The sequence below is a fragment of the Artemia sp. Qi Xiang Cuo genome, chromosome 21, assembly GCF_049724085.1.
Source record: "Artemia sp. Qi Xiang Cuo chromosome 21, ASM4972408v1, whole genome shotgun sequence".
Lineage (NCBI taxonomy): Eukaryota > Metazoa > Arthropoda > Branchiopoda > Anostraca > Artemiidae > Artemia > Artemia sp. Qi Xiang Cuo.
The window spans coordinates 51,450,193-51,468,364 of record NC_142814.1 but is presented as its reverse complement, the minus strand read 5'-3'; the positions used below and the strand labels follow the sequence as shown (position 1 = coordinate 51,468,364).

General features: G+C 34.4%; 1 protein-coding gene across 1 annotated transcript; it reads right to left on the bottom strand.

Annotated features, from left to right (window-relative positions):
* Window positions 1-1,442: 1,442 nt before the first annotated feature.
* On the bottom strand, window positions 1,443-17,940 carry LOC148939692 (uncharacterized). The gene is made up of 5 exons (XM_089106950.1): window positions 17,891-17,940; window positions 13,271-13,351; window positions 6,872-7,054; window positions 4,114-4,254; window positions 1,443-1,567 (listed from the first exon to the last, which is right to left on the bottom strand). Exons 2-5 carry the CDS (start codon window positions 13,272-13,274, stop codon window positions 1,443-1,445), a joined length of 453 nt encoding a protein of 150 aa, XP_088963076.1. The 5' UTR covers window positions 13,275-13,351; window positions 17,891-17,940.
* Between the last annotated feature and the right edge of the window lie 232 nt (window positions 17,941-18,172).

The following is an 18,172-nucleotide window of genomic DNA, read 5'->3' as shown; positions in this document are numbered from 1 at the left end:
TTCTAACCGCGCGTGTTTTTGTTGCTCATTTTTATTTTCGACATATTTTTGGATTTCGATTACTCCAAATACTTTAGCAATGGACTTTTCTTTAGCTGTCCGTTTGGTTTTTGTCGCAACTGATGGTCCAGGTTGTCGATTTTCACATCTTCTTGCGTTTTGCAACTGCATCTGCAAATTTTCGTTTTTTGGTCTTCTTTTAGACATTGTCTTGGATAAATAACTGATTGTGTTAGATGAATAAGTGACTAAATTTAAAAACTGACGTGGTTATATAAGAGACATAACGTCATAAAATGTCTTGAGGTCATGCCTTACATGAATTCATTGTATTTATTTTATGTACATAACGAAATATGACAATATAATGTACGAAAATATGAAATATAATATGTACGAAATATGACAATATAATGAAATCCAAATGAAAACTTTACTAGGATGGTCTATATAGATAATATAATGATTAGTATATGTAATAGTAATGTTATAAATACTAATATAATAATACTCATTTTGTAAAACTTAATGTTATACTAGTCTTTTGGGAAAAAATCTGAAAGCAATTTGTTTTGGAATGCTTTGTTACAAATAATTTAACGGTAACTAGTTCAATTAATATTTAATTGCTTTAATTTTTTGTTTTTATGTTTAGAATATTGTTGCTTGCGCTGCTGGGTTTTCTGACGGTCTTGGCTATGGCGACAATACAAAATCAGCAGTTATCAGACTCGGACTGATGGAAATGGTTCAATTTACAGAGGTACGTAGGTATATTATATATTGTAACGTAATTATATTCTAGTTATTAATATTATAATTGTAACTAATTGTAATCATAATTGGACTGATTGAAATGGCTAAATGTACGAGATTATATTATATATTTCTATTCTAATTGTAAATGTTGTAATCATATATCAATATAATTCTAATTACTATTTTAATTTTTCAACTCAAACAACTCTTTTCTCAATAGGTGTTGTACCCGTTAAAATATGTCTTTTCTAATGATAATAATTCTAGAAAAATACCCCTTCGTACAATGAACCTGCACACGTTGTCTTTTCTGTCTATTATAAGGATATAGGCCTAATATTATTTTTTTTACGTAAACTTATTTTTTTATTATAATTATTATCTTAATTATATATAATAATACATCTTATTTATATATAATATTTACAATTATTATGTCTTATTAATTAAGATATAGTTATTTTTTTTACGTAAATTTATTTTTGAATTATAATTATCATCTTACTTATATATAATAATACATCTTATTTATGTATAATATTTACAATTATTATAGGTGCAATGCAAGAGATATAAAAAATTCTACTTTAAAGTTACATCAGATAAAAAGCGAAATATACAATTTAGTTTACTTATATCTATTTATAGATTAACGACTCTTCTTGACTATTAAGGTCCTATCGTCAGAGAATATCCTTCTCTGCCAGGCTCCCCATATGCTCCAGGAGACATAAGCTCCCCATATTCACGGTGGCTGAGGCTGGTAGGCACCAGGTGACACCAGGACTCGAGATCCCGTCTCGAAGGACTACAAGTCAAGCGTGCCATTTAATCTGCTAGAGTGGCTCTAGTCTAAGCTTTTCTAGTCTAATAGGTAGTTGCTCTAGTCTAATGTTTAACTCTATAGATAGATAAATACATTTATTCACAAAAATTAGTCCACAATTAATGCCACATTTTGCCCCGTGGAAATAAACAAAAAACTATCTTTAATAGATATTTTACTATGTAACACCCTGCCAACCTGGGTTCCATATCCCCCCCCTTTCCCTACACCGTGTACCACATCTCGGAAACCCCCATGTAAAAAACCGTTCTGTTTTATCCGTCCTTATGTTCGTCGGTCTAGTTCGTTTTATTTTCAGCATCATATGCGTGTCCGTCTCCAACGTTGATGTATGATTTGGTACTGGAAAAAAAAATTGAATATTCTGACAGGATTGCATGGGCGTTTCTTATTTCGTCGTTTTAGATTATCTGGAAAAAAGTCAATGAATACAATAAATCACTATAATACAATAAAAAACACGCTAATATAATTAACCAGCAACAAATCTTTAAATCTCGAAAATAATTAAATTAAAGAAGGAAAAATTTGAAGAATTAAGAAGCTGACAACGAACAATAAAATAACAGATATAATAAATCAAAACAATAACCCCAAAACATAAAAGGTCAGCCACTCACCCCAAACTCACGGCGTGATCCAAAGGGGGGAGGAGTCCGGAGGTTTGAACCCCCCCCCCCCCACGAAATATTTGTCTGAATCGTAAAAAAGTAACAAAAATGAATACAAACAAATGTTTTACGCGTTTTTTAAAGTTGCTCTTTAGAAGAAATCCTTTTATAAACCATCCCCCCTCCAGAAAAAAACATCCTGGATACGACCCTGCTCAGGATGTTCTTTAAAGGAAGACACAGTTTCGCAAAGGATTCCTCCGAAGATAGTACACGAAGACAGTAAAGGCCGCAGACAATTCCGCCATACACTGATTAATAACAGAAAAAAGTAGAGGATTAAATAGATACCAATAGATAAATCAAAAGAATCAGATTTTTATGGTGATTTCAAATATATAAGTTTCATCAATTTTAGTCTTACCCATTAAAATTTACGCGCCTGAGAAAATTTGCCTTATTTTTGAAAAAAGGGCGAGACATCCCATAAAATTCATAGAACTTTAATGAAAATCCCACCATCAGATTCAGCGTATAAGAGAACCCAACTATAGTTGTTTCAAGCTCCTATCTGCAAAAATGTGAAATTTTGTATTTTTTTGCCAGAAGAAAGATCACGGATGCGTGTTTATTTTTTTTTTCCAGGGGTGACCGTATCAACCCAGTGGTCCTAGAATATCGCGAGAGGGCTCATTAGAACGGAAATTAAAAGTCCTAGTTCCATTTTTAAGTGACCACAAAAAATGGAGGGCAACTAGGCCCCCTCCCGCGCTCATTTTTTTCCCAATGTCACCCGATCAAAATTTTGAGATATAAATTTTGTTTAGCATGGTCGAAAAATACAATAACTATGTCTTTGAGGATGACTTAATCCCCCACAGTCCCGGGGGGTAGGTCTACAAGTTATGAATTTTGCCCAATGTTTACATATAGTATTGGTTATTGGGACGTATACAGAACTTTTCAGGGGGGATTTTTTCTGGTAGTTGGTGGGGGGTGTGTGTGTGTGTAACATTTTACGTTGGGAGGGGGGGTCTAAATAAACCCCAAATCACTGCTCTTATCTAGTATAAGTTCTCAGTCAGACTGTAAAAAAGCTTGATTTCAAACATTTTGACACAGTGGACAAATAAATACAATTTCTAATAGGCTATATGCCCAAGCGAAGGTCCACCCCTATGCAAAGTTTGTTGTACAGAACGAATGTTTTATTCGTTAGTCTACATTAAGACATTATTAGTTATTCTACATTGAGGTCTCAATGTAGACTAACTAATAAAATATTCGTTCTGTACAACAAACTTTGCATAGGGGTGGACCTTCGCTTTGGCCTGGCCAATCCTCTAAATCAACATCCAGATCCATTCTACTTTTGTGTACGGATTTTTTGGGGTTTCCCAGGATTTCTCCAAAAGAAAACCGGATTCTACAATATCTTCCTGAAAATTATCGTTAACAAAAGTTAATTTTCAGGAAGATTTTGGAAAATCCAATTTTCTTTTACGGGAAATTTGGTTAAACCCCAAAAATTCAGGGGTAGTCGAAGCATTGTATTGAATATATAAACCCGAGCATGAATTCTAATTATTGGATTTTTTTCCCAGAGCTCTTCTTGCAACTTACGATAACTATTATTTTCTTATTTTACCTCAATTAGCTACAATTCCTCCTTTTTCAGATAAAAAATATTTGGTGTATTTATCTATCAGGAGAAACTAAAGATCCTCTTATTATGTTTTCAAGTTTTTTTTGGGGTTGCAGGATTTTTTTCCCTTAAAGAAATTAATTATTCTGCCATAAGAACATTCAATAGAGCGCAATAATTGTGGTTATTCAATAAGACTTTGAAATTAGCTGTAATAGGTTTCTTTGAGTGCTGAGTTTGTCTTGTCTTACCTTTCACTTTTTTTTGCGCAGAGCAACGAACGTCTTCCACCTCGTCGTCTTTGGTTGTCAGTTCACGCTTATAATCTTTTCGCATATTTTCTATCTGTAGCTCAAAACGTGCTTTAGCTGATTCCAAAAGCTGATCTTGACCTATAAACCAAATAAAATTAATTCTTAAAGCTGTCAGTTCAAGGATTTGTAAGAATTATTTCAAAGTTAGAGGCCTAGTTTCACACAGGTAGGCGGGATCTTCCCTGTGATTGGTTTAAAGGAAACTCTCCTCCCCAAAAAGGAATGAAATGCCAGCTTTGTTTTTACTCCAGCATCATCCCTCGGAGAATTGCTAAACCTAAATAGTGCCAACCTAAAAACCCACGACCTAAGTCAAAGAAGGAGAAGAAAACACAAGCAGAGAAGATAGTAGAAGCTGCATGCAACTCCAGCATCCACTGATCATCACCAGGAAAAAAGAAAGGGGCTAAATAGTATCAATCAGAAAGTCCATAGCCTAAACCAGAAAATGAAAAGAAATTACTTGAAGATAGAATACCTATCTTTGAAGGAAGACTAAATAGAACCAACCTAAAAGCCCAACACCTAAGCCAAAGAAGAAGAAGAAATACAAGAATAGCCGATAATGGAAGTTGCATGCAACTTCAAAAAAAGAAAGAGGATAATAGCCCATAACCATAACCATCAACTTAAAAGCCCATAACCTGAGCCAAAAATAATGAAGACTTTACTTAATGATAGAAAATAATAGAAGTCGCAAACAAGTCCACGGATCTACTGATTAAAAATCTTTAAGCGGGTAAATAGTATCAACCTAAAAGTCCATAACCTAAACCAAAGAAGAAGAAGATAGCAGACCATGTCGGATGCACCTCGACCATTCAGTGATTAAGAGCAAGAATAGAGATGAGGGCTAAACAGCGCCAACCAAAAATCCTAAAGGAGCATAAAAGGAGACGAATATTTGATAAGCATGATTATAAAAAGTGAAATGTTTTATTTCCTGAACATTAGTCAATAGTAGCATTATTAAGTAAAAAGATTTTTTTTTCAAGTAAAAAGGCGAAAATTCACCTTTGAAATTTTCTTTAAATGCTCAAAATTACCGTTTTAAGCCAAACTGTTGCTTTTTTCATTTTTTTTCTCGTAGTGAAAGGGTAAAAAAAAAACTTTTTAAAATAACCATGACATTAGTCAACGTAACTGTCATTAACCTTAACAGTTTTTTTTTTTCAAATTGAAATGTAGAAAAATACCTTTTAAATTTTCTTTTCATTCCTTTTCATTATCTTTTCAAGTTAAAAGAAAACAAAGTACATTCCCTTGATATTAAAAAAAGTAAATTTCCTTGGCATTAGTCAGCATAACTGCTCTCAAAGTTTTTATTGAAGTAAAAATCCTTTTTTCTTTATTTCTCTGACATTATTCAGCCCCACTGTTATTAAGCAGAACCTTCACAAACGCGAGTTAGCACGATTATTTACTTTGTTTCTTAACATTAGGCCTAATGTTGTTTTCTTTTTTTTTTACCAAAAATTAAGCTTCAATATCGAATGTATACTTTGAAAATTAGGGAACTGTTTGTCCTTCGTTTAGACCAGAATGTCCAAATGAATTCTCCTCCCCCCCCCCTCCTGAAAAAGAATGCATTTAAGTGTAATTTTTCTATTTTGGAGAGAGCCTCACACATTTGTTTGAAAGAGAAGATATCTTTTACTGCGGAAAGGTATAATACGAAACATAACCTTAATACAAGAGGAGGGCATCCACAAAAAGAAAGATACTTTCTCGAGTTTTAAGAAATTCTTAAATGGAGGAATTGAGACATTGAGTCAAAATCAATATCAAAATTGGGGAATTTCGGCACTGCCGTACAACAGAAAACTTTTTTATTAATATAATTTTCGCATAAATGGCCTCGAGCAGACAAATGACGTCACAAAAAAAATGACGTCACAGAGTAAAAAAGGAAAAAGATCCTCCTGGAGCCATTGCTGGCGCATAGAGCGTCAAATTGACGTTTCAGTTACTGGTTGTTTTTTTTTTTACAGGAGCAAGTAGCAAGTTTATCAGCCAATTTTTCTGTGGTGGGGATCGAACCATGGGCCCCTCATTGCCAAGCAGAGCATCAATTCACTATGCAACAACTATGTTAGACAAAGAGTAGCAAGTGAAAATGATACAGGGGATGAAACTCGGTGCTATCCGTGTCCGAGGTCGCCAATAAATAGAGAAGCACGACCCTGACCTCACTACTCAGGAGGCTGCACCGTCAGGTGTTAAATAATCTCGCCAGGACCTCATGAAATCCCGGACGGCAAGCCAGTGAGGATGGCTAAGGGTGTGGGACCTAATTGTCATGGTAGTCCTTCTTGTATTTGGAAAGGTAGTTGAATAGGAAACTCAATGGTTTGGCCCTTCTGTTATTATGGTGTTCTGTTCAGAAAAAGAATATTGAACCAAGATTAACATATATAGCATAGGACTATGTCCAAACATCACAAGGGGAGGCCAGCATATTTAATTCTGATGACAGTAGTTGTAGTAGTATAAGAGGTCCAGCTTGTAGGGGCAGAATACTGAATTGCAATCAGAAAGAAATGGTTGACAAGGAAAATGAACCCATCTATTAATCCGTTCTGTGAAAAAGGGATGGGAGCTTCATCGGTACATCTCACTAAGGACAAGAGTGAGCACACTTTTGAATAGAGCTGAATTTCATCGTGAATAGGCCTTTATGGACTTTCCAACTTACCAATTTTGCTATGTGGGGGTCCAGCTTGTTGGGCCGAATTGTGAGCAGGCTGGACACTGGGAACAGGTACGGGAAGGCCGCTGTAATAGGCGGCGGCAGCGCCATTCAAACCAACACCGGGCAGACTGGGTATACCAGATGTAGGCTCGTTTGGATATCCACTTGATTCCACCTTCACAGTACCTTTAAAATAAAATAAATTATAAAACATAAAAATTTCAGTCAAATAAATAAAGCACCACATACTATAAAAGCTGTATCTGGTGATAGGTTTTGATACAGCTGAAAGCTAGGATGATTGGCGATATGTTACAAATTCTAAATTTTGAGGGGAGCGTAGAAACTAAATCATGTCAATCAAGGACTAGTAGTCTCCACAAAAACTATCTTTTAATGTGTCACGATCATGGGTGACGCCCCCCTAGTTTTTTTTGTAGCTCCATGCTAAAAAGAACGAAAGAAAATCTTTAGCACCCCTCCCCCTAAACTTTCGGTAATTGGCGCCCAGATCAAGATCCGGCAACAACAAGTTTAATATGAAAAGCTCATTTTCTCGATTAATTTTGAGAGTGAGAGAAAGGAATATAACACATTAAAAATAAATAAATACACAAATAAATAAAAATAGACAGAAGAAAATGAATTGAGCAAATACAAGCTTAATTGAGAGCGGACTGCAAATGGAAGCTCCATTAAAAACGGCGCACAACACCTTCTCCATAACTATAGCCGTGTCCTTCTAAGCCTAAAAGGTGTAACCGCGGGATCTTTATGTCAGGGGATAGAACGCCCAAGCCGACCCACGAAACAATCCACTAAATATCCCTGACATTTGTATTCTTTCTTCAGCTATATACTTCTTTAGAGCTGTCCTGGCTAAGTGTACGTGCACTGGGTTGAGAATTCTTTGTCCAAGGGGCACGGGTTCGATACCTGGCGTGGCCAGTTATTTGGTTTGAGACGCGGGTCAGTGGTGTGACTGCAAGCTTAGCTAGAGCCCACCCAGCTCTAAATGGGTACCTGGAGAAATCTGTGGAAGGCCTTACCTTTTAAATCCTGTTTAATTAACCCATTCAGGGTTGTTAACCCAGTCCTTTTTATCGACACAGTAAGCATATAAATGGTCTTAGGGAGCAGGGTTGGCATCGCGGCCAGTTCCTATGGTGCTACAATTGCCCAAATTTGCGTGCTATACAGCGATTTACGGTGTTATAGTAAAAAATTGACTGTAAGAGTGCTAAAATAGCATTTTCGTGCTAGTTTTAGCAGCCCTAAGCGTGTGCTACAGTACTACACATAATAAAATAGTGCTAAAATAGCACTTTCGTTCTACTAGTGGCAACCCTGCTAGGGAGACAAGGGACGTTACAATACCACTACATGAGTGGACAGAGAGTAGAGGAAGAAAACAATCTTAAGCCTTTTACATCTAGTTTTATGACAACACTATTTTTTTCTGTAAACACTTAGCATGTAAATATTCTTGAGCACAGAAATGAGATTATGAAACAATGACGTGAGTAGACAAGCAGTAGAAGGGGATAATGAGCACAAGCCTTAACTCTTTTTTTTTTCATCTGTCTTTTTGGAAGTAACTGGATTTTCGGTAGCATCTATCTTTTCGGATTTTTTGTTCTGAAGTAAAACGTATATATCAGCTGAAAGAAGACACAAAATTAGAAATTTAAGATGACCTTTTTCCGCAAATTATCGAGTTCATTAAAATATCGTAGAGACCAGTTTCAATACTGTGGATAAATTACCCAGTTGGCAGAACTAAATTAATCTAATTACCAACTGAATTGTAACCAAAAGTGAATATTTTTCATGAGCTGGATACATAGGACACACAGGACACACATTCAAAACTTGTCTCTTCTGCAGCAGCTTCTTAGAAGCAATTTCTATGTTGTCTAGAAAAATTGCCTGATAAACTGCTCTATTCCCCAAAAAATATCAATTTTTTCAACTCAATAAGTTGATAAATGATCCACTAAAACTGCTCAAAGCCTCGTTCGTTTCATGTAAAGTGTCAACATAAAGAAGAACTAGAGTGTTTGATTCATATTTATGCAGACAGTATACAAGAGCAATTAGGTGAGAAATTGTGAGGCTATTATATAACTGAGATCGGTGTGCTATGCCCAAGGCCATGCCCGGGGGGGGGGGGGGAAACCCTTTTGTTTGACTCAAATTTTGTATGCGTTTTTTTAGGTTTTTTTTTGCGTACCCCCCCCCCCCCCCGAAAAAAATCTTTGAGTAAAACCCCCTCCGAAAAAAAAATGGGTACGGCCTAGGCTCTGCCCAGATACTACAATTTAAAGATATAAACTTAATTATGTACTACAAAGGCCCAAAATTGTGATAGATTAAATATTTTTGCAGATAGTAAGTTTTCGCAAAATCGTATATAGATATGTAGCCACCCAAAAAGATATATAGCCAAAATCCCGTGCTTTTAAAGAGCAGATAGCAATTTCACACTTCCTGACTCTTAAACGCGAACTCAAATTAGCATCTAACCGAGCACTCGGTGAAAAAATTTGCACAGATGATATAGAGTAGTTCAAAAAATCAGACCCAGGCTGTCATATAGTCATACCCAGACAGCCCTACACTGTCATTCAATCATACCCAGACAACTAACTGTTCATCCTTTTTTCATGATAAAGTGCATTAATCCAGAAAAAAAATCATCCAGATTCAGAATGAGATATTCAGCTTTTTTTTACTAATACTGATTTAAGTTCCACGATTCTCTTCTGTGGAGTAGAACTCAGACGATATTCCTCTTGTGAACTATGAATCACCCACTGAAAGAAATTTGCATATGAGCGAATATTTCGTTCGCTTCTGTTCCAAATCACAGCTGCTAACGTTCTTTTTAAAGAACAGAGCTTGTTCCACGGGGGAGGGGGAGATTACAAAACCATATCTGGGGGAGTAGGTGCTGGGTTTGAACCCCCTCCCCCAAAGAAATTCCGATTCGTAAAAAAGTGACACAAAGCATGAAAACAACTTTTTGACGCGTTTCGTATTTTTTTGTACCCCATCCAGGGGCGGGAGGGGGTACCAGGCTGGAACTCCACTCCCCTGTAAAAAAAATTCCAACTCATAAAAAAGTAACAAAAAGTACATAAGCAACTTTTAATGCATAGTTTTTTGTACCCCTCCCCTTGAACAAGATCCTGGATGCGCCCCTAGGGGCTATGGTTGAAAAATCCTTCAGAAAATCTAAAAACTATTAAAATCAAATTTCAATTTATTTAGCAATCTAAAGCTAATATATAGGGCTAAAGAGGGTGAGGTTGCCTAAGGCGGGCTAAAGAGGGTTGAGGGTGGTCTAGAGTCCACCCTCTGCACGGCCAAAGGAATTAATTTTTGCTGAATTTTATCGCTTTCAAATCACAGCTATTGTTTTTCTGGGTTGTGAAATTATCTTTAGTGTGATAAGATTTTCACTTAGGTTTATTTAGATATACATTCCAGCACAAGGCTAATTTAGATAAGCTCGTCTTAAAAAAAAAAGCAATGTGAACAAATATAAATAGAGGACGTATGTAGCCTATGTATATGTTACTGTGAATGTCTGAAATCTGGTTAATGAATTCACCAGTGAATGTCCAAATACCTTTTTTCTCCTTGGATTTAGTCAGCGTTACCGGTCAACTTTTTCAGTTTTATGCAAGGTTTGATGGTGACAGGCTATATTAAGCTAAGTTGGATTAGGTTATTAACCCATTTCTGAGCTTTACAACCTAATTTAACCTAACTTTAACTTTTAACTATCAAAGCTTGCATAAGACTGAAAAAGCTGATTCACAAAGCTAATTGAATCCAAGCAGAGAAAAGGGAATTTCGGATACTCACCTGTGAATCTCGACATTAACCAGATTTCAGAAATTCATGGTAACATATATACATATATTACATGACACATATATACATCAATATCCACTTGTCCTGATGTGGAATAGGTTGATAAACTTTGAGCTGTCCAATAAAAAAAATCTTGTATGTTTACTGCTTAGTTTTTACCAAAATAAAAAATATATTCTTGTTACAGAATATATAGGGTTTGTATAGGCTAATATATAGGAGTTTATAGGCTTTGAGGATGTGGTTTTATGGTAATATAATACCAAGTGTGGTTTGGTAAAAAAAAAAAAATACTTGTTATAAATTTTCACGAAATAGGGGACAACCGAGTGTTGATACCAATTTATCTTGAATTTTATGGGGTCTAATTTCAAAGTGAGCAATAATTGTTTACTTTAACATCAATAATCAACAAAAAACTTAACATAAGCAAATCCCCTCCAAATGTCACAGCATGATATGGAGAGGGGAAAGTTGTCATCCCAAGAGGACACCTGTGTGCAAGATGGAATTGGATTACCAAAATGGTAGGCAAAAAATATTATTCCTAAAAGACTATGAACTTGTATCTATAAGTTCTTGAACTAAGTGGATTATAATGTAAGAATAATTTTGGACTGAAAGGACCTTATCCTCAGCTCATATACATAGGTGATATTTTAATTCCCCACTAGTTAGCTAATTTAACACTGCATCTATGTATTGCCCTGACATTTGCTAATAAGTTGACTAATTTAAGCTTCCTGTATACACATAACTTTGGCCCAGTCATCAGACTGGCTAATCCAAACATATAATAAACACAAAATAGTTAACACTAGCCTCCTCATTGTCATGAACAATTTAATATGTATGGCTCCAGGTTTTCAAGGTTATACAATGTATGGCTCCGGATTTTCTCTTTAAGGAAAAATTTGCTGTTTTATATTAGCTATCCCGAAATCATCCCATTCTGATGAATAGCCACTTCTAAAGGAAACACTATTAAATTCTTGCACACCTTTTGCAAGAGTTGCTTTGCTTTACTTACCCCTAACCCCTCTTCCAATGAAGAAATAAAAGCAGTTTTCCTAACTTTATAATGTTTCCTTCAAAGTTGGTTAGTTGAGATGCAAAAGAAACATAAAATAGTCAGTTAAAATAGTCCCAAAGCCAAAAACATTGTCCTATATGACTCAACAAACACTCAAACAATGAAATAGAAACAAATTTTACCAGAAAAATCTGATGTTCTGATTTTTCCATTGATTTTTGAAATTATTTACAATCTCAAATTAAGATTGTCCTAAACTGTGATAAGATTTACAGGAAAAGGTATAGATAAAAAATGAAAGTTTGTGACACTTTAGATGTGAAGGCTTTGCAAGGAAGAATTAATGATAATGCTAAAAGAATGAAAAACAATAAGGCCCTAGGTGCTGATATTGTGACAAATGAGCTAGGAGGTGATAAAAGTGAGTACTATAAAGGCATTTGCTTGGTTTCTGTGGGAAGCAAATAACTTAGTATGATGTAATAAGGTCCTTTCCTTGTATGGTATACCAGATAAATACATTAAAGTAATGAGTGCTATGTAAGAGAATAAGATAGAATGGTTTAGAAGAATAGAAAGATAAGTCTGCAAACTAAGATTAAAATATTTGAAACTAAAGTGACAACAGTAGTCAAGTATGGTTCTGAGGCATGGGCACTCCGAAAGATGGAGGAGGATTTGCTAGATGTTTTCTAGAGAATTTACCTACAAATAGTTAACTGACTGACTGTATCTCAAACAGTAAGCTATACGAAAAATAGACTGTTCAATCTAAGGCTATGTTTCTAAGCTATAAGCTTTCCAAGGCTTTAATGAGAGAAAGGTTGAGATGGCTAAGATAAATTCTGCAGATGAAGGATTGCCAAATATTGTCCTGGTTGCCTAATTATCTAGGGCCAAGAAAAGAATCAGTGAATTTGTAATTAACAGTATACTTTAGCTAGGATGAAAGTCAATACATAACTTGATACTTTTTTTATGCTTTTTTTTACAATTCAATAGCCTAACTGCTTCTGGGGGAGATTACATTTTGACCCCTTAATGGGACCCCAAAAGGTAAAACAGTCCATAAGAGCTAAAAATTTAAAACAAATTTAGTCTGGTGAGAAACATTGCCATTTACAAATGAGTCAGGAATAGTAATTGTTATTGCCCATAGTCTTAGGGGTGAAATATTATTTTGACATTAAATTTGCATGGATTTTTCAAAAGATCCTGAAACATTCAAAATGGCATTAGGGCAAGCCAGACATTATTTTTAAGGGGTTTTTGGTTCTTTTTAAAAATATCTGCCAATTTTTTTTAATACAAACATTTTACCATTAAGACTAATGAACATAATAATGACCATTCCTGATGCAGGTTAGGTTATTATTATTATTATTATTAGGTTAAGTTAAAAACGGCCTTTACTTTTCTTTGAAAAACTTATTTTTTGGACAGTTATTTTTAATTAATAGCAAAAAGTAGCTAAACTAGAATTTTACCCATTCTTCTATCAGATTTCAATGCTTCTGCTGGATCAAAAGGTACAGTGGCAGAATTGGGCCTCTTCAGAAGGAAACATACTAGAACAAAAAGAGGCATAATTTTGATTGTTAATTTTACACTTGTTTTCATGATTTGGTTTATATTTTTGACAATTCATCCCTAGCCCCCTCTAATTGTCTCATACAATGCTATGCTAAGTAGAGAACTGATAAGGTAAAATTATACTTTTGGATATCTTGGAAAGCGGTTAGGTTTCAAGGATGGGTCTACAGGCTAAAGTATGTTTGAAAGGGATTTTGAAGTACCTACTTCCACTTCTTCTCCCTCTAGGGGGTCATAAAATTCGCCTACATGACAGGTAATTAAATGTCATAATATGACACTTAAGTGTAGGTTATCAGTGTAAATTAAAAGTTTAATAATGATTAAACTGTAATGATTCAATGAGTAAGAAATATATGGATTAAAAAAGAGTATTCACTTAAAGATCAAACTATGCAGGTAAATGTAATACTATTAATTTACTAAATATACATTTATGCATTAACAGGCCTTTTGTAAGTAAAAAGCAATTATTTTATCAAACCCATTACCACTCATTTTAACATTTAGAGCTGTTTCTCATTCTCTGCCATTGTTCCATGTTTTACTTCATAATTGAGTTCTGTTTGGAATTGATTATATAGAATTTTTTATATAAAAACCAACAGAAATTTTGACAAAACACCATTTTATGTTAATTTTCAGTTATCAGTTTCTTTTCTCTGGCTTAAGTTCTGAAAATCCAATTCCTGTTGTTTGAATAGAATTTTAAACTATATCATATCAAGGTTTTTTCTCAAAATTTAGGAAATATATTTACATATCTTTAAAACCTTATAAATTGGAATTGAGCAATGTTGTGAAGCTGAAAACAATTTTTTTTTTGTAATTAATTTAAGCAGAAGATCTATTTTTCAAAGTTTCACTTTTATAACACACATATTTTTAAAGGTCAGGACTCCCTAAAGAGAGAAGGAGTGGAGGAAGATACTTCAAAATACTTGTGTAACAGTGTAACAGTAACAGTGAAAGGGTAACCCTTTCACCATTACTAAGAGGCTTGTCCAATTTTAGTTTGGTGTTTTTATTTTAAGGTTTTGTTTTTATATTTTTATCAGTTTTATTCTGCACTGAGATTGGTCAAGCAGAGGTCTTTACCAAAATATTTGCATAATTTTTCAATTTTTTCACTGGCTGTTAATTGTCCTCATTTTCTTCACAATTTTTTGTTTTATCTAATCTAAATAAGCATATATAGCTGAGACCATGGGCATAGGCAGCATATTGTCTAAGGGGGGGGGGCAGTTGATAGTGCAATGGAGTTTTATCAACTGCTTTTTCAGCCATATCTAATGTAAATTTACAACATTAGACATTAGGTTGTTGTAAAACAACAACCCAAAATAAGCTACCAAGCTAATGACCTATTTAAGCTTGCTTTGAGTGAATAATTTGTTATTCACACAATCTTCAAGTGAAGATTGCTGTTTTAGATGTCCCAACAACCTTATATCATTCTGTTATTTCTTAGAGTTAACAAATGTGGAATTATGTAAATTTTGTGAAATAATATTTCACAAAGCAACATTGATGAAGTATTGCAGAGCATATATCTGTATGGAAAAATCCCTAAAATTGATAAAGTATCATAAAGCAACATCAATAACAATAGTTTAGCAGAATAAATCCAGCATTGACCAGCCTTGATACTTACCCCATTCATTCTTATCACCTTTCTTATACAGTGGTTTAATTAAGGTTTTCCTAAAATTTTATTTTTTATCCTTTTAGTACTGTTGCTAATTCTTCCTCACAAAACAAATCTTTCTTCACTTCCAAGGTATCACAAAATTTTTCACTTTGCACTATATCTTTTCCTGCAACTCTATCTTGGCTTAGCCCACTCTCAAAATGTTCTGCCCATCTCTTGGTAACTCTTTCCTTATCACTAACTGTGGCCCTGTTCCTATTTTTAAATGGGACAAGTCCAGCTTGACTACTCTCCCAATTTATTAGCATGCCAGTACCATATTTTACTATTATGCCAACTAGCTGGATCTTCCAGATCCTCAGCAATTTTATCTGTAGCCTCCACTTCACCCCTCCTTAGCTCATATTTTAATGCATTCTCCGTTTTCTTTACATTCCTTTTATTTTCATATAATCTATCACTCAGATAAGTCTTATACAAGCCCCTTCTCCTCTCTATTAAACATAAAGCTTTTTCACTAATATTCCCACCTGCAGTCCTAACTTTCTTTCCTAAGACACCATTGGCTACTTCAGAAATCGTTTTTCTAAAATTATTCCAACCATTTCCCACATTGTAAAATTTGAAACTCTCAAGTTTTGTATTCAACTGTTCCTGGAAAGTTTCTCTCAAACTCTCACCCTGGAGTCAACCAACATTGTAATTTTCTGGGAGGTAGTTACCCTTCCAAAATTTCAGCTTTAAATTAACCATAGATACTACTAGATGGTGATCTTTAGTTTTAACATCAATAAGAGCACTCCTATATACCCTAGTATCTTGTAATGATCACGCCTGTCTTCAATTTTCTATAACATAATCAATAAGTTTTGTTCTTATCATTTCAACTTATGGGCCATTTTATGACCAAACACTGCATTGGTTATAACTAGATTGTTATACCTTCAAAATTGTAAAAGTCTGTTGCCATTACTGTTTTCTTTTCCTATACCAAATTTACCTAGGTTGGGATGGCGTCTGTCCCTATTTCTACCGACCTGGGGGTTAAAATTAGCTACTAATTTAAAAATAAAGTCTGTTGCAAAAGCAAGGTCAAAAATACAAACGTCAGAAAAAATTTAAACAACAATTTGTTTTTAATCTTAATTCATGCTTTGGATTGACACTAAGGTCAATGCTGGATTTATTCTGCTAAACTAATAAACTATCAATATTGATGTTGCTGTATGATACTTTATCAATTTTAGGGATTTTTCCATACAGATATATGCTCTACAATACTTTATCAATGTTGCTTTGTGAAATGTTATTTCACAAAATTTACATAATTCCACATTTGTTAACTCTAAGAAATAACAGAATGATATAAGGTTGTTGGGATGTCTAAAACAGCAATCTTCACTTGAAGATTGTGTGAATAACTAATTATTCACTCAAAGCAAGCTTAAATAGGTCATTAGCTTGGTAGCTTATTTTGGGTCATTGTCTAGGCATATTTTATACAAATGAAAAATATTGTCAGAATACAAAACCTTTTTTACAAAGTCAGAAGTCACTCACATGAAATTTTTCCCTAAAATTAAGGTAATAAAGTTTATTGAGCTGTAGAATGTACATCCTGCCCACAACCCACCATAATATTGTCTTTTCCCATTGGTGTGGCATGTGCCCCACATTGAGAATTATGGGTCTAAGCTCTTCTGTTTTTGGATGATGCTTGTTAGACACTGTTGGTGCTAAGAAAAATCTTCTTGGTAACCTTAGGATAATTGCTTTCTGCTTGGACTATAAATGTTCTCTATGATTTAGGTTTGAAGATGGAATAAAAAGGATCTTACAGCAAATTGAAATTACTGCCATTTGCACTAAACTACATTTTTGTGTTTATGTTTAAATGCTTTTTTTCTATTGTATTGAATTTTAGCCCCCCTCCCCCAAAATATATGTCAATTCAAGATATATATTTGCACATATGGGGGTGGGGGTTAGGTTAAGGGGGGCTGAAATTCATTTCCAATTGAAATTATTATTATATTTGCAATCAGCATAAAAAAGGCATTGAATGGTGTATTCACTTTTTCTTAACTAGCCTACACCTTCTTCTGTCAGCTTTATTATTTTGATAGCCTATTTTGTTGAACAGGCATTCTTGAACATTCAGCAATAAGGAAGAAGAAAACAGCATAATATTGCAAAATTTATTTTTACAACTTAATAATGGAAAGTCAGTGCTTGTGGATTAAAAAATAGATTTATTATGAAACAGTAAGTTTAAAACAAATCTTTTAAACTTTTTTATACCTTATAGATTTTTATCATTTTCAAGTGCTCAAAAAGGGCTTAAATTTGAATTTCCAACAGAAGTGATCATTATACTTGTAGAGCATAAAAAAAGGCATCATATTCACTTTATTTGTAAGTCAATAAAATGATTTGCAAAAAATTTACCCAATTTTGCTGTACTTCATTTAGCCTAGGCAGATCTAGCCTATTTTGCAAGGTTTAACTTTTATAACACAGTGATTTTTAAAGGTTATTGCCCTCTAAAGAGACAATTAGATGCAGCTAGGTACTCCAAAATACCTTTCTGGGACATAGGCTACTTAAGCCTATTGACCCATCACTGAAAGTTTTCCTAACCTAACCCCTTTCAAAGATGGCCAAAATTAGCTACAGTAGAATTTTAGAAAAATCAGAACAAGGTTATTATGAAAACCTAGCAATACCTTCCCAGGGTATGTTTTAGACCCTGGATTCATTTTTCCAACCTTAACCCATTCCAAGATAGAAAAAGTAGCTACTCTAGAATTATACCCAAATTTTTTACCTAGTTAGCCTACACATACTATTCAAACTATTTTACCACAGAAGAAATCCTCAGGTCCAGTTCCAGAATTTGTAGACCAGCTTGGACTAGAATGGTCCACACAGGATATTGAATTTAGTTGATAATGAAAACGATACAACTTACAGGTGCCAAACAGTGTGGCCAGGCGTCTGACATTAGACAGCGCACCAAGGAAAGCGAAAATGCACCATCAGTGCATTTTCGCTATGTTTGTTTTGGGTGGGGTTCAAAATTCAAGGGAAATTAGATCTTGCCGGGTTGAAGGGCTCGGCACACGTAGCTGATTTCAGGAACATA

What these genes read in the sequence shown, in the direction of transcription:
- LOC148939692 (XM_089106950.1), bottom strand. An exon ending in ACCCCCACATAGCAAAATTG is followed by an intron (nt 4,255 to 6,871) that starts GTAAGTTGGAAA and finishes TTTGGTTTATAG; the next exon opens with GTCAAGATCAGCTTTTGGAA. An exon ending in TGCGCAAAAAAAAGTGAAAG is followed by an intron (nt 1,568 to 4,113) that starts GTAAGACAAGAC and finishes CTTGACTTGTAG; the next exon opens with TCCTTCGAGACGGGATCTCG.